General features: G+C 47.0%; 1 protein-coding gene across 1 annotated transcript in view; it reads left to right on the top strand.

Annotated features, from left to right (window-relative positions):
* The window catches only part of TCN2 (transcobalamin 2), a 63,253-nt gene that overhangs the window by 14,976 nt on the left and 31,489 nt on the right, over nucleotides 1–16,788 (top strand). The window contains exons 2-5 of the mRNA XM_088475140.1: nucleotides 2,256–2,325; nucleotides 4,517–4,706; nucleotides 7,018–7,172; nucleotides 10,972–11,127. Of these exons, the coding sequence (XP_088331266.1) occupies nucleotides 2,259–2,325; nucleotides 4,517–4,706; nucleotides 7,018–7,172; nucleotides 10,972–11,127 (568 nt within the window). The 5' untranslated portion in view covers nucleotides 2,256–2,258. The remainder of the gene's footprint in view (nucleotides 1–2,255; nucleotides 2,326–4,516; nucleotides 4,707–7,017; nucleotides 7,173–10,971; nucleotides 11,128–16,788) is intronic.

Below are 16,788 nucleotides of genomic sequence, written 5' to 3'. Positions count from 1 at the left end.
GACTTCGTAGAAATAGAGATAACAAAGGTAAGTTCTTACCATATCTCATATTTTTTCTTTGCACACTTAGAAGCACTTTTACTTTGCAAATGTGTCCCTGGAGAAAGGCATGCACCTTGATGTGTGTTGAGCAAACCATCTGGGAACACGGGTACAAACCCAAGGCATTTTGTTGTGTGTGCTTCCAGTGCGCTTCATAAATGAGGTCACTAGAATCTAAGGACACAACTGGGGTATCAGGAACTATACAATTAGAATAACTACATAGGCCAATATGTATAATATGGTATATGGTACATGTCTATAGTATATACAAGCTGCGCTGCAAAGTAATTAAGGCCCCCATACATCAGCAATCTGAAAGTAACAATTGAACAATTTGAAGATTTGTTGCCCAATTTTAGGATTTCCCAATCTAGCAATCTGCGCCCATACATTACAGAATTTTTTCAGTGATTTGCAGATCATTTTCATCAGAGATCTTCCAATTCTGAAAGGCCCATAATTTTACTGGTAATGGTCTGCAAATCTGCTGATCATGTCCATACACTAGCAATCTACAGCCCCAATTGATCTGTGGAATCCAACATGTTGCAAAACCTGATTTACCAATTCCAATCACTTTTTGGTTGCAATCAGCGATCTATGAACCCCATACATTGCAGATTTTTATAGACAATCGATTGCAAATTGCAGAATTGCCACAATCGATTGCTGATGTATGAGGGCCTTACGTTGTATGGTAGTTACCTTTCTTGTTTGCGGCTCTTTCCAGATTACACGGAGCTCAGCCTACGCTTTACAGTGCCATAGGTCGTGTTTTACCAATATCTACTATTTAGGCACGTTTATTACTCTTCACATCTCTGTATTACTTGTACAATGTTGATGTTCAAATGCCCCCTGTATATATTACTATTATACCCATTCCTCACACTTCCTGCCCTACTGAAAACCAAACTGAAATAAATTATCCTTATTCATCACTATCAGCAACATATTGTAAATTTATCGTATGGAACGCATCATGCATGTCATTCCCGATAACTTGGACATCCTGCTCCCCATGTTAATCCAGCTTAGAGCGACTGCCACCCACCTCCTTCCTAACACGTTTCCACATACAGTCTGATTCTGAGTCTCACGCAAAGTGACCGCGGATACCAGAGTGCTAATGCAGCTGTCCTGACATATGTATATAGCTACACCCACTGTTTTCCATCCACAGCAGCGGCCACCATTGTTAGTATCAGCACTTAAATCTAACCAATGCTGTGTGTAAGAGATCCATCAGAAACAGGTGCCTCTTCGTCATATGTACTCCTCCGAATAGCATGGAACTCAAATACACGCCCACGACACTCCCAGAAAATGATTCTCTTGCCTACATCCATAAAGTACCAGTCCAGCTGCCGTACAGAAACACCCAGTTCACAGACTGAGAGATACAGCCGGATGCTTCTGACTTGCACAGATATAGAGAGAGATGTATAACTTAGTTACAGGATACAGTCAGTATCCCAGCGGCCGTGATGCCGGTGCTGATATTACCAGCGCCGGAATTCCGACTCCTCTTACAATACCGATGCCGGCATTCCAACCACCGGGATACCGAAGATAAGTAGCAGGGTGGGCGGGGGGGGGGAGTTAGCGTTAGGTTTAGGGGTTAGGGTTATGCACTAAGTGGGGAGGTTTATGGTGCGGGGAGGGGGAGGTTAGGTTCAGGCACTAGACGGGGAGGTTAGGGTTAGACACCGGGGAGGGAGGGTTAGGGTAGGGAGAGGGGGAGGGTTAGCACGCTGAACAACAAGTGTCTGTATGCTAGCCCTGTCGGGATGCCAGTGTCGGGATTCTGACAGCCGGGATCCCATTCCCAAATGGACTGTTTGCTAAATTCTCTAGATGTGGCTATATACAGAGCTGTGTGTCACTCAGAATCAGGCCCACAATTATTATCTATACTGCAATTCCAAGTTTTAGAGCAAATTGTTACATACCTTGTTTTGATTCCAGTTGCTGCATTACATGAAATAACACTGTCAGATTGCTTCATTCTTGTTACCATTATTTCCATGTCACCATGTGGATTATTCCTCCTTATACCCCCCTTTATACAGCACCATCAACCTTTCTCCTCCCTTTCCCCACCCATTCTATTATGTAACTATTTTACTTCTAGTTACTGTTATATTTTGGATGGATTTCAAAGCAATGAAATATATTTAATTTTAGAAAGATACTGTTTATTCTTCCAGATAATGGCTATCAGCTGGCCGGTCCTGATGATATTGCTGCAGGCTTTTATTGTACGAGTGAAGTCATGCGGTGAGTAAAATGCTGATGGGTAGAATGTCTTCACTATACATAATGGTAAACTACATGAGGTGGAGGCGGCAACTGTCAGCCTGAGGGGACAACTCAACTACATGACCCAGGACCACCTAGAAGCATGCTTAGATGGATGAAAGGGTGTTGCCAAAAACCTGTAGTCCAGGTTTGTCTTAATGTGAGCGTAGATCTTTACAGCCAATGAAATGTAATAGAAAAATGTTATTTCAGTTATTACAATACATTCCCATCTAACTATTCATTGCAGAGCCTATTCTAGTGACATATATACAATACAGTACAGAGAACTGTATTGTACCAGGAATATGGGTACAATCATACCCAGAAAATGGCACTCAGCACATATGCTACTTGTGGATAACACAGCCCATTCATTGGTCTTCATATCAACACCTCCCAACTCTTTTGTGAATGGCTGGCACTATTCACCAATCAGAGTTCTCAGCCAGCCCTGACTGACAAAGGAGGAGATGTATCAAGTCTTGTAGAGAAATAAAGTGGAAAAGTTGCCAAAAGCAACCAATCAGCTTCTATAGTCAGGTACACACTTTACCGATAGGTGCCATCGATCCAATAAACGCTCCAATCCGATGGATTATCATTATCTGAATAATTATCGGATTGGTGCGTACCTGTAAACACTGAGCAATTTCTTGCTAAGTGTATACTTTCTTTTTATCTTTTGAATGGGATCGTGAGGTCATGAATGAGATCATGTGTGCAGCACAAGCGATATCATTCCCCCGATCTGACCATTTATTGGCTTCAAACACTCCAATGCTCCTACCTACATGCTATCCAATTAACAGCCCGATCAGTCAATTATCGGCTGATCGGCCCAATAATTGGATAGTGCGTACCCACATAACTGTCACGGTATGCAGTCGGGATGCCGACGGTCTAAATCCCGACCATCGACATCCCGACTGTCTAAAACCGTCAAGGGTCTAATGACAGGCGTCGAAATCCCGACGCCTGTCATTTTACCTACGCTGGGAGCCCGACGCCCGTGATACCGATCGAAGGTAAGCCGGGCGCCGGGCTTGGACAGCCACGCGGGGGGGACTTAGGGTAAGGCACCCACCAGGAGGGTTAGGGTTAGGCTAGGGGAAGGGGGGGTTAGGGTTAGGCACCCCCAGGGGGAGGTTAGGGTTAGGTACTCCCCTGGGAGACTTAGGTTTAGGCTGCGGGGAAGGAGGGGTAAGGTTTAGGCACTTACAGGGGGGGTTAGGGTTGGCCACTTGGGGGGGAAGGTTAGGGTTAGGTACCCCTAAGGGAGGGTTAGGGTTTAGGTTAGTGAATAGGAAAATACTTACCTGTCGGGATCTTCACTGCCGGTCTTCCAGCGTCGGGATTCGAACCGCCGGACATGCGTCCGGCAGTATTCCATACCGATCCCAACTGTAACATATCTAGCACAATCTTTGAAATTACAGTTTGGAGCTGATTGTTTGCTTTGGGCAACTTCTTCACTTTTTTTCCCTCCAAGGATTAAAACATCCCACCCAACATGAGGTTGGAACTGGGCCCAACACTCACTAGCTTCGCCACTGATCACATGACAAAAGATGTGCATCATTGGCAGAGGCACTTTAAGAGGATGGGGCCCATGTGTAGGCTCCGATCGAGCCCCCTCCTCTCCGGCGGTGCAGTAGACTCTGGCATTATGCCAGAGTCTACTGCGCATGCCTCCGGGAACATGCATTCCCGGGGCATCTCTCCTGCGCATGCGCTAATCACAGGGGAAATGGCCGCAGCGGCCATTTTCCTGGTGATTTCTGCAGCCAGCACTGAGTCGATGAAGAGGTAAGTATATTGAATTGGGTGCAGGGTGTGCAGTGTGTGGGCCCTGCTGAACCCAGGGGCCCATGTGCACTGCACACCTTGCACCCATTATAAATACGTCCCTGATCATTGGCTAACATTACTTATCCATATTGATAAATATTCATAATTAAATGTGCTTGTGTGATGGGCAAGATCAACAGGTGCAGGCAGTAACAACATTAAAGAACATACAATGGCTATTTATAATTTACAGCAAATCAATTTCATTTATTATATTTGATCACACCCTGCAAAGTAACACCTTAGTCTTTATATGCATTTGCCTGCTTAGCCACTGAGGTTCCAGCTCATTTATGGTACTCTCCTGATTCCTTTATAGAAATTCCTGAAGGAAACACACGTCTGATCAGGTCGTTGAATCTAAAGTTGTTAAGAACAACACTTGATGTGTTTCATGATGCCAATCCCAGTGTCTATGTTGGACTTCGTCTTTCTGAAGACCACAATCTGGAAAAAGAGGATGAGTACCTTAAGAGGCTAAAAAGTTCAGTGGAGACCATTTCCCGAAGGTAATATAAAATAAACCTGTTCTTTTATTTTATGTCCACCCTTATGTTTTGGTGGTAACCAGTGTAATATATAAAATATTGTTCTCTAAAGTCAGGTGATGTTTAGGGAAGTGAGAATCCTCAAAGTGGGCACCCAAGCTGTGATACTGCAACTGGTCCAATATTGGAGAATGTTTAGCCCAAAACTACTACAAGGGCAGATAATGGTCCTGTCGAAACTGCAGTCGGAAAACAATAATAATTGGTCTATATGCATGGTTCAAATGCACTGACCGGCCATAATGGGATCATGGTCATGTCTCTCAACTTTGTTTGTCCACCTTAAAGCTACATATGATAAGGTATAACGCTACAACCTATTCTTTCCCCAGCCCAGCAGCTGCTCCATACAGCCGTTTTCCTGTGACCCACAGCACAGACCAGCCTGCTGGACTGTGAGACAAGGAAGGGAAGGTGTGAGCAGAAGGACCAAGTAGATGCTGTAATCCTGGAGGTCACTTAGGAGGCAGTGCAGCCACAAGTGTTACTATAAACCTGTATCCCCACCCCGAACAAAAAGAGAGTTACAGATCTGTTTATTTTTGGTTGGCTCAAATGCTTATAGGAAGATAAATTCACCAACAAAAGTATACATCATATTAATATACATCATATTAATATTAACATGTTCAGGAGCTGGCTGGCAACTTTTAGCCTGGGGGGCAAATGCATGCAGGCGGCCATGGCAGAGGAGTAGCATGTAGTCAGAGTGCCCGAAGAACGTGCGTGCTACGGCGATCCCCCCCTCGAGTGTTCCAGGGAGGAGACGGGTCCATATGGGATTAATGTAAGGTAAGAATAAAGATTAGGGGCAGCCCCCTGTCGTAGTACCCATATGCAGTGCCCCCGGGTGCCACAGGAGAGGACACCCTTATGCAGGCATCCAGTAGTGCCCCCAGTAGTGATCCCCCCTATGCAGTGCCCCTTGTGCCCCCAGTAGTAAGCCCCTTATATAGTGCCCCCAATAGTGGTACCCCCTATGCAGTGCCCCTTATATAGTCACCCCAGTAGCATTCCACCCCCCATGCAGTGCCCCCAATAGTGGTAACCCTTATGCAGTGCCCCTTAAATAGTGGCCCCAGTTGTAGTCTCCCCCCTATGCAGTACCCCCAGTATTGCCCTTTATATAGAGCCCCCAGCAGTGGTCCCTCGATGCAGTGCCCCCAGTGGTAGTCCCCTCCCCCCTTTGTAGTGCCCCTAGTAGTAGTCCCCTCCCTCCTATGCAGTGCCCCTAGTAGTAGTCCCCTCCCCTTGTAGTGCCCCTAGTAGTAGTCATCCCCCTTGTAGTGCCCCCAGTAGTAGTAGTACCCCCCTTGTAGTGCCCCCAGTAGTAGTAGCCCCCCTTGTAGTGTCCCCAGTAGTAGTCCCCCCCTTGTAGTGCCCCCAGTAGTAGTAGTAACCCCCCTTTGTAGTGCCCCCAGTAGTAGTAGTCCCCTCCCTTTGTAGTGCCCCCAGTAGTAGTAGTCCCCCCTTTGTAGTGCCCCCAGTAGTAGTAGTCCCCCCCTTGTTGTGCCCCCCATAGTAGTAGTCCCCCCCTTGTAGTGCCCCCAGTAGTAGTAGTCCCCCCTTGTAGTGCCCCCAGTAGTAGTAGTCCCCAGTAGTAGTAGTCCCCCACCCCCCTTGTAGTGCCCCCAGTAGTAGTAGTCCCCCCCTTTGTAGTGCCCCCAGTAGTGGTCTCCTCATTGTAGTGGTCTCCTCATTGTAGTGCCAGACCCCCCCCCCAGTAGACACACGTACTATAAAAAGAAAAAAAAACACTTATCTGAATCCCCGCTCCCGCCGCCGCCATCCGCTCCTCCGTCTGTCCTCCCGGGCCGCTCTGCAATATGGGAGAGACGTCATATGACGTCAAGACGCCTCTCCCATTACCCACTGCGGGAGCCGGAAGATGGAGCGGCTCCTGCAGTGGGCGCAGCAGCAGCTAATGAGAGTCTGACAGACTCTCATTGGCTGCTGATCAAAACAAACACACAGCTGCCGGTGCCGGCGGCTGTGTGTTTGTCACTTGTGTAGCGCTGACCGAACTCTGTCCGGTCAGCGCTACACACGCGGTGCAGTCTGTGTCACAGTGACACAGGCGGCCCGCGGCCCGCATGACGCTGCGGCCCGGGGGGCGTATGGCAACCTGCCCCCCGGCCCAGCCCGCCACTGAACATGTTTACATATTAATAAGAAATGTATCAAGACTCCAGTTTAAACTGTGATTTTAGTAGTTTCTAGATGAGTTATGGAAGGTTAGATTGCTCACTGAATATATTATTTGTCTATATAGCAGCCTAAATATCAAGGAAAGTGAGCCAAGGACTGGATTACTTGCTCTCCATTTGCTGGCTCAGAAGGCTTCTTGTGAGGATACGGACACATCTGTAAGGAACAAGTTAATCACACATCTGAAATACCACCTTCACCGGGAAAAGGAAAATATAGGTAACTATACACCATGAGGGCCCATGTTATTTGCTCTGTAGCTGATATTGGGCCTGATTCAGAGCCGGACGCTCTGAACGAGCGCCCGCTCTGAATCAGGGCGTGTTTTTTTTTTTTTTGCGAGGCGGCCTCTTGGACGCTCGTATAGCTGTGGGTTACCACCCACAGCTTATGCGAGCGTCCATGATGATGGTCGCGATGGTCAAGACCATCGCGACCATCGGGCTTGCAACGAGACCCTTGCAGTAGGGTTTCGTTGCCGCAAGCCCTGGAGTGATTTTGGCTCTATCAGAGCCAAAATCACTCTCACTGACATCACTAGTGATGTCAGTGGGGCCGGCCCCAGACGGTAGGCGTTCCCATGGGAACGCCTCCGTCTGGGCAGCCACGCCCACCAAAGGGGGCCTGCTGTCAATCACCATCGACAGCACGCCCCCTTTAGTGCGAGACCCATAACGACGGCTACCCCGTCGTTATTCGGGTCTCGCGCATGCGCACGACGGAGGCGCCTCCGTCGTGCGCATGCGCATTTGGGAAACATCGACCCGCTTGCGAGTGCTCAGCGCTCGCGAGCAGGTCTGAATGAGACCCATAGATCAAAGGTACTGTCAGTGATATTACAAACCTAATGCCAAATTTTGATGATCACATAGTTATCGTATACAAAACAATATAGTTGCTATGCTGAGGAGAGCACTTTGTCTTATTCAGTGGTGACTAATTGGCACCACAAAATTTGCTTGAAACAACCCTGACAGGACTTGCTTGAAAAAATCTGACCGTGTGCATACACGCGGTCAGATTTTCCTTCAGATTTGTACAATAACGATTTTAAAAATCGTTCATATCTGAAAGAAAATCTGACATGTGTCCCTGCAACGATGAACGATGCGCGTTCCTGTTTGTCAGATAACGATATCTGACATCTGATGTGTTTGCAGTCAGATTTTCATTCATTTTAATACTGTCAAAAAATCGTTCGTAGTTCATGAAATCGTTGGTAAAATCGTTCATCGTTCGTCTGACAGATCTGACCGTGTGTATGCACCATAACCCTAATCATTCTGGCATCAGAATAAAGAGTAATCAGTGGCTTGAAGACTTTATGGGTGAAACTACTAAACGTTGGTTTGGCAATAATAGCGCAATTGCTGTTTGTCCTGTGACATTGCATCCCACTGATTTACTATACTCAAAACCACTGCAATCCTGGCGCGAGCACACGCTTTGGAAATGAATTCGCCGTTCAGATTATTCCCCATTGAAAGAATAAAAACCCCAGATTTACTAAGTGGCAGTTTTGAAGCCGCAACTATGTTGCCAAAAAAAAATGACCCGCCTCTGATACCCCTTTTACACCAGAGCTAAAACCCAGGTTATTGCAGGGTTAATCCGGGTAGCTCCTTGGTGTAAAAGGGGAGAGGGTTGGGTCGCCGGGTCGAGTGACCCGGCAAGCCAACCCAGGTAACTTGCAGGGTTTAACAAGGGAGTAACCCATGAAACCCTGCAGTGTGAACGGCGTGCTCTGGGTCACGATGACCTGGAGCGCACCGCATGCTGGCCAATTGGTCCGGCTTCAGTGGTGCTTGGAGATGACTTAATCTCCAAGCATCCACTTCAACGCCGGAAAAGCCGGGTCTATGCAGACTCTGTTCCGGTGTGAACGGCTCCAACTCGGGAATATCCTGAGGCGGCGCCGGGGAAACTCCGGGTCTGATCCAGGTTGGAACTCTATTCCGACTCTGGGTCAGACCCGGAATTTCGGTGTAAAATCGGTATGAGAGGCTTTTTGGGTAAAGAGCTGCAAGGAGCTCTAGGATTTTATACCATGCTGGAATTGGATAAATCAGAGGAGTGGGAAGAGTATAAGGTCCCACCCATTTTAACCTAACCAGCACTAGGTATTACCAGCCATGGCTGGAGGCAGGCATTATAGCATGGGGACAATTGACGTAGATTCCCCCTGTCATAGTGCCAAGGCCAGTTAGCACAAAAAAATAAAAAAAAGAAGAAATAAATACAGCTTCCCCCCCCCTCTGAGAGACAACCACTATTCTCTCCACCTCTTGGATGGTTTGGTGCGGGGTTAATAATGATTGTTGATGACAACATTTTATATTTGTGACGTACTACAGGTCCAAGTTAGCCTAATCATGCCCAATTCAAATAGCTGTCAAAACCTGCTGGCACTTGGAGAAGCACAAGTGCCAGCATGTCCTGACAGACAGTACACACACACCAGGAAAAAAGTAATTTATTAAATGAAAACTCACCACTCACTCAGATCCTTTGGGAAAAGATCCTTTTGGTTCCATGTAGCCATCCCGCACACTTTGTAAAATAAAAAAACCATATGGTACGGTACGATGCAACTGGAGTTTTTCTTATTTTAATTTTGCATATTTTTACATAAAAAAGACAGGCATGCGTGGATCCTGGGAATCTATACTGCACTTAACCCTGCTGGTCCTGCTGCATTTTTGGCATGCAGCAGTATCAGGCTTTAGAAACCAATGACTATTGATGGTGGTTTACAAAATAGCATCGAATCTGATGCTTAGTAAATCTTGTATTTTGGAGCATTCAAACCACGGCCCTGTATAGCGGTTTACATACATCAGGCAACCCACTGCTTAGTAACTTTGTCCCTATCTTTTTATTCTATGTGAATACGAGGTTCTGGTTACTGTTCTGAAAGTTATTGTAATATAGACTTTACCATAAAAGTCTCCCTCTATGTTACAGTGCTGAACCATTACAGAAAGGACCAATGGCCACCAATAAATATTATATTGCCCAACATTAGCTAATTGGATTAAAATTTTAAAGAAACAGATTAATTATAAAATATTGCATCTCTTTATTCTGAATGATTATTAACAAAGAGGTTAATCTAGTTATTGGCATTAAACCAGCTGCCGAGAGAAAGCAATGGAATATTAACGATTCACTGGTTAATACGAGTTCTACTGCTTTGTCCAAGCAGCTGATTCAATGCCAATAACTAGACTAACATCTTTGTTAATAGTAATATATAGGTCCTATCCATAAATCTAGTTCCTGGGACCCATAGGAGCTGAAAACTTTGTGTAGCATACAACATACAGTATTTACCACAGCTACACTATATTCTGCAATTATGAACTGGTTTGGTAAAATATTTTGAGGTCGATGTATCACATATTCTAAGGAAGACAGGTGGAGAAGTGGTCATTGCACCAATCAGCTTCTAGCTGATGATTCTATCATTTTATAGAATGTACTTGACAAATAGAAACTAGTAGCTGATTGGTTACTGTGGGAAACTTCTCCACTTGTCCTTTGTAGACGGTTCAGTGCATCTCCCCCTTTGTGTTATCACAGTACTGTAAAGTCACTTTCGCAAAGCTTTCCTTTTATTATTATCTTTTATTTATAAGGTACCACAAAGTGTCTGCGGCACCATTTGGGGGTTGAACACACAAAACTGCAAAATAACAGAGTATACAAAGATGAGTAAAGAGGTTACTACTGCATAATAGCATAGCATAAGTAACAATGTTACGATAACATCACTGGGTAGGACAAATAGCAGGTGTATCAAACATACTAGACTAGAGGGTGTCACTACAGTGGACAAATACAGATAAGAAGCTAGTGTGTGCTCTATGACATTATTTATTGTCATTTAATACACCATTATGACTCTTACGTTTGTTTTCTTTGGTAAAACCATTGCAGAATTGTAAAGTTAACTTTGTAAGTAGTAGAGAAATCAAAATATTGTTTTTCTTTTGCTTTTCCTTTTCCATTTACACAGCCCTATATAACAAACCATTATCCAGCTACTATCAGTATAGCCTGGGTATTCTGGCTATGTGCGTCAGTGACAAGACGATGGATAGACACGTGATACACAAGCTCATCCTTGCTGCACAACACAATCAGTTGGGCCACGGAGAATCGATCTCTATAGGTAGGAAGAAACTGAGTGGATGCGTATATGGTATTTCTAAGTATTCAGCATTTGAGTGAATCATAGATGGACACAAGGCATGACAGCTTGTCCATTGTCCTGCAAATTATGGTGACAATATGTAAATAAAATAAAAAAATGTTCTCAAGAATGTTGATTGATAATAGTTGAAGCCACCAATGAGCAGAGGTTATAGTATGATCCCTGAATCATCTCTGCACAGCCACAGCACAGAATACAGACCACCCCTCTGACCACACAGATTCTCACATTCTCTTTTTTATCTTTATCATTTGATTCACAAACTGAGCATTTGGCTTTATCATTGCTGCAGAAATAATTAAAAAAGGATTAACGCATGCACTGTGGGGGTATTTGATGGGACATTGCAGCAACCCTATGTCTGACCACTTATCCTGTACAAGGGCCAAATGTGTCTCTTCACATCCGCGTACAAGCCCAGTGTGCATAATGCTATATATGGCCCTGTGTGTCTGATACATTTATCACAAGTTCTGAAATGTAAACAACGATTTTATATATATATATATATATATATATATATATATATATATATATATATATATTTTATATATATATATATATATATATATATATATATATATATTGTGATAGGATCACTGGTAAAATGGTCTGTGGCAGGGACATTTATCTCAGATTCCTGTCCTATGTGTTAAAACCCCCAGGAGAAAGTCTGCAGTGTAGCAGGCGTGAGTTTCGGCTTTTTGAAAAGCCGTTTTGGGACCTGCGGGTTGTGGGTGAGAGGAGAGGGAGGGCTCCACCCACGGCCACTCCAGGTTTTGGTTCTCGCAGCCTGGTAACAGGCTTGATTGGTTTCCCACCTGAGGGTGGCCAATATAAGCCTAGTGTGTTTAGGGCTGATTGTCTCACCTGGGAGAGCAGACAGGGAGTTTGCTCAGAGACACTTGAAAAACCTATTTGTGAGTACTGTGCTGTGCTTTGTTGTTGGCGAGGGCATTAGGCCCTGCCAGGTTCTGGTAGTGAGTGAACTACCTGTGAAGTTAGTGCCCCGACAGGGCTAGGATTTATATTTATGTTTTCTTTATATTTCTGTCATTGTACAATAAAGACTGGCGCCGACCAGCTTGTACTTGCATCCAGACTGGTGTGCTGCTTCCCTGCTGCTGTGTGTGTGTGTAAGGAATGAGTCCTCTACCCAGGAGAGGGACCCCCTAACCTAACTGTGTCACAATATATATATATATATTTTATATATATATATATATATATATATAGCAAACAGTAGGTGCAGCACTCAGCTCCTCAGTCGGTGCAGCACTCAGCTCCTCAGTGGATGCAGCATTCAGCCGTTTGTCTTTATTATGGAGCTGAGTGCTGCACCTACTGTTTGCTATTACCTTCATTTGTGAGGGCACCAGTTCAAGATTATTCTTCATTATGGGAGTGCCTGACCTTTTTGATTGATTATATATATATATATATATATATATATATATATATATTTTTTTTTTTTTTTTTTTTTTTTTTCGTCTGGGCTGGGGGACACTGGACCATGGGTTGTCGGTGGGAAGGCGTGGATTTGGCACGAACACTGAATCTATAACTCCTCCCCTCTGCAACCCCTGACTTCAGTGTAAGTTTAGTGCCTGTGGAGAGAGGCACGCTGCTCTGCAGCCTGGTTTAGCTTAGGGATTTTTTCCTTTATTTGTAATGTTATGTTTTTACTATAGGTACTGTGCGCTGCTTATAGCAGCACACGGCTGGAGTGTAAAGCGGCGGTGAGAGCCACATCTAAAGGGGGGATGGCGCTGAGCGCTTCCCCCATTCCACACACTCCGGTCTCTGTAGAGACCGTCTGGGCCCAGGGACAGCGCGCTGCTGCTACCTGGTAGAGGTGCAGGCAGTCAGCATGGTCCAGGATGGCGGGCGCCATCTTGCCGGGTTTCTTGTCGGCGGCTCCTGTGGGGAGAACGCCGACTACAGACCGACCGCAGGTGAGACCTACAGCAACACCACACTGGACAAGCTGATCTTGGAAGCTATGCAGTGTTGGGCCTGATTAGTGCTTGGATGGAAAACTACCTGGGATACCAGGTGCTGTAGGTAAATGCGGGTCAGTCCAAGTGCTTTCCCCACTGAAAGGAGTAACAATTGAAGGAAGGAGCAGTGAGGCTCGCTTCAGTGGGACGGGGGGAGGAGCAATGGCTGCTGGTTCCCCCCATTCTCCAGTGGCAAAATGCAGGCTCCCAGAAGTCTGATCACAGCTTTTTAAAGGACACAAGCCTGAACAGCATGAAGGGAGGACAGAGCAAGCTCCTTTCCCTCTGCAGCATACAGCTAAGTAGTTTTCAGTATTACTGTAATCTGTTCTTGTGCCTGCTTGGAGTGTTTGCATATTCATTGCCACTTGTTATATTTTTTGTTTTCTTCTCTGGGCTGACTGCTGCAGCAGGGCAGCGCAGTAAGGGGGGGTGCTCTAATGACGGACAAAAAGTCCACAAAGGGCCAGAACCCCACTATGGCTATATTTTTTACATGTGCCTAGTGTCAGGCTAAATTGCCGTGTGGACAACTGGATGCAGGGGCTTTGTGTATGGACTGTCAGCTGGGGCCCACGTGTGCGTAGCCAGCCGGGGGAGCCACTCCGCTTACGGAGGAGCCGGCATGGGCTCAGGCTATGAGCCGATCACTCTCTGACCTGGGGACGTTGCTCCGCCGTAGAGAGGAATTAGTCTAAGCAGCACCAGCGCCTGTTTTGCCCTCACCGCCTGCTGTTGCAGGGGGTGGTTACCAGGGTCCTGATCCTCCTTGGGTCCGTACCATGGAGCGCTCGGCGGTAGGGGTCGAGAAAGTATCGGCCTTTATGGAATACTTCTAGTCTAAACTATGCACAAGCGTCCTCCATCCAGTGTCTTGTTGGAGTCAGATCCCGAGGGGGAGGAAGAAGAGGAGGGGGAACTCAGAGGAAGTTCTGCCCGATGAGGAAGGTTCAGACTCTGCATCAAGTCAGGGCATAGAGGACCTTATTATGGCAGTACGACAGTCTTTGGACTGTCTGGACCATGACGCCTCAGTAGGGCGGCAGGCCGTTTAAGCGGAGGCATAAGAGGGTCGTTTGTTTCCCAGTGTCTCAGGCTCTTTCAGATCTGGTAGAGGAAACCTGGAAGACCCCAGATAAAAAGTATGCTACTCCTCATAAATTTGCAGCCCTTTATCCCTTTCCACAGGAGCAGGTCGCTAAGTGGGAGCTGCCTCCAAGAGTGGATGCAGCTGTGGCTCGTTTAGCAAAGCACACGGCTCTGCCGGTCCAAGGGGCGGCCTCCTTTAAGGATCCGCTGGACAAAAAATTGGAGGGATGCCTTAGGTGTATTTTTATGGGCGCCAGAGTGGTTATTCGCCTATTATTTGCATCTGCATGGGTCTCTCGAGCCATGGAGAAGTGGGCTGACAAATTAGTGGCAGGCCTTGCCGGTGACTCATCCAGAGAGGACTTACTGGAACTGGCGGAACAGATACGTGCGGCTGCAGACTATGTGTGTGAGGCTGCACAAGATGGAGCGCAGATTTCCTCTAGAGTCTCAGTCACGGCAGTCGCGGCACGCAGAGCACTCTGGCTTCGCGCCTGAGAGGTGGACGCCGAATTTAAACCCACTTTAGAGTGTCTGCCTTTTTGTGGAGGCATCCTGTTCGGTTCTGAGCTTGATACTATTATATCCCAGGCGACAGCTGGAAAGAGCACTTTTCTGCCTGTGGTGCCTCAGAAGCTAAAGGGCTCACGTTTCCGAGTCTTCCGTTCTTCCTTTTGAGTAAGGGGAATGATTAGAGGTCAGGGGGCCCGAAGGTTACTAGGCACGATGGTCTCTACCCCAGGGCCCCCTGGGGTAGATTCTCCGGCACATTCAGGCACCCGGGTGCTAGGGCATCTGAGAAGCCGAGTACCTGACAGGGTCTTAGCCCATCCGGTCTCAGGGAAGGTAGGGGGCCATCTCCTTCTTTTCCCAGACAGGTGGGTAGCTTCGGGAGTAGATGCCTGGGTAAGGGGCATTGTCTCCCGAGGTTATGTGATAGACCTAAAGGGGCAGCCGCCACAATGTTTCTTCGCTACAGCATTACCCAGGGAGCCGGAGAAGAGACGGGCCTTAAACCAGGCTATCAGTTCTCTCTGTTCAGAAAGGGTTATAGTTCCTGTTCCACAGTCTCAACAGGAACAGGGGTTTTACTCCAACTTGTTCCTAGTCCAGAAACCCAACGGCACTTATCGTCCGATTTTGAATCTACGAGCCTTGAATGCCAGCCTATGGGTGGACCGGTTCATGGAGTCGCTCTGATCAGTGATCCAGAGTGTGTCGGCAAACGAGTTTCTGGTGTCTATCGACATCAAAGATGCATATCTCCACATACCGATTTGGGCAAGGCATCAGTCTCTACTCAGGTTCACAGTTGGAAGAGCCCATTACCAGTTCCAGGCTCTGCCGTTCGGTTTGGCTACAGCTCCGCGGGTCTTCACAAAGATCATGGCAGCAATAGCAAGCTTATTGCATTCCGAGGGAATAATGGTGATTCCCTATTTGGACGATTTGCTAGTAAAGGCGGATTCCGCTGCCCAACTTCAGCTCCACCTGGATCACACGGTGCAGGTGTTACAGCATCATATCATGGGTGGATACTGAATCTCGAGAAGAGTCACCTCAGGCCGTGCCAATGCCTGATGTTTTTGTGGGTGATCTTCGATACAGCACTGGAAAGGGTTTTCTTGCCCGAGCCCAAAGTCCAGGCCCTTCAGGACTTAGTCAGGAAAGTGCTGTCTGTCCCTCGGCCATCTGTTTGGCTGGGCATGAGGTTACTAGGCACGATGGTCTCTACCTTCAAGACCATCCAGTACGGCCGCTTCCATTGATGGATTCTCCAGTGGGAGATTCTCCGGAATTGGACAGGCCGCTTAGACAACCTTTTTTCTCAGTTGCTGGTTCTGTCAGACAGCACTCGTCAGTCACTTCGCTGGTGGCTGATTATCGATCACCTTCTCCAGGGTCGGTTCCTGGTGACTCCCAACTGGATTATTGTCATCACAGATGCAAGTCTCAGAGGTTAGGGAGCGGGGATCTGGTCGTCATCAGAGATAGGTTTCCCAATAAATATGCTGGAGCTCCGGGCCATTTATCGGGCACCGTGCGGGGCACAGGCCCCCCTGGCGGGCCAACTAGTGAGGATCTAATCAGACAACGCCACGGCAGGGGCATATGTAAACCAACAGGGCGGAACCAAAAGCACACTTGCCATGGCACAGGCAAGTCTCATTCTTTCTTAGGCGGAGACATTCCTCCCGGCAATTTCAGCAGTCTTCATACCGGGGATGGAGAATTGGGAGGCAGACTACCTCAGCAGGACTACGTTCCTGCCAGGGGAGTGGTCTCACCACCCGGAGGTTTTCCAGCAGCTGGTCCAGAGATGGGGGCTGCCGTAGGTGGACCTGATGGCGTCTCGCCACAATTACAAGGTCCCTCGATTCTATGCAAGGCCCAGAGATCCTTTGGCATTTGCAGTAGAGGCCATGACAGTTCCCTGGAACTTCCGTCTGGCCTACATTTTTCCTCAAATTCCCTTGTTACCAAGAGTACTCCATTGAGTCAGGGACCAGCAGGCTTCATTCATCCTAGT

The sequence above is a fragment of the Taudactylus pleione genome, unplaced genomic scaffold, assembly GCF_031769625.1.
Source record: "Taudactylus pleione unplaced genomic scaffold, aTauple2 ptg000162l, whole genome shotgun sequence".
Taxonomy (NCBI): domain Eukaryota; kingdom Metazoa; phylum Chordata; class Amphibia; order Anura; family Myobatrachidae; genus Taudactylus; species Taudactylus pleione.
This window is presented reverse-complemented; position numbering and strand designations above follow the sequence as displayed.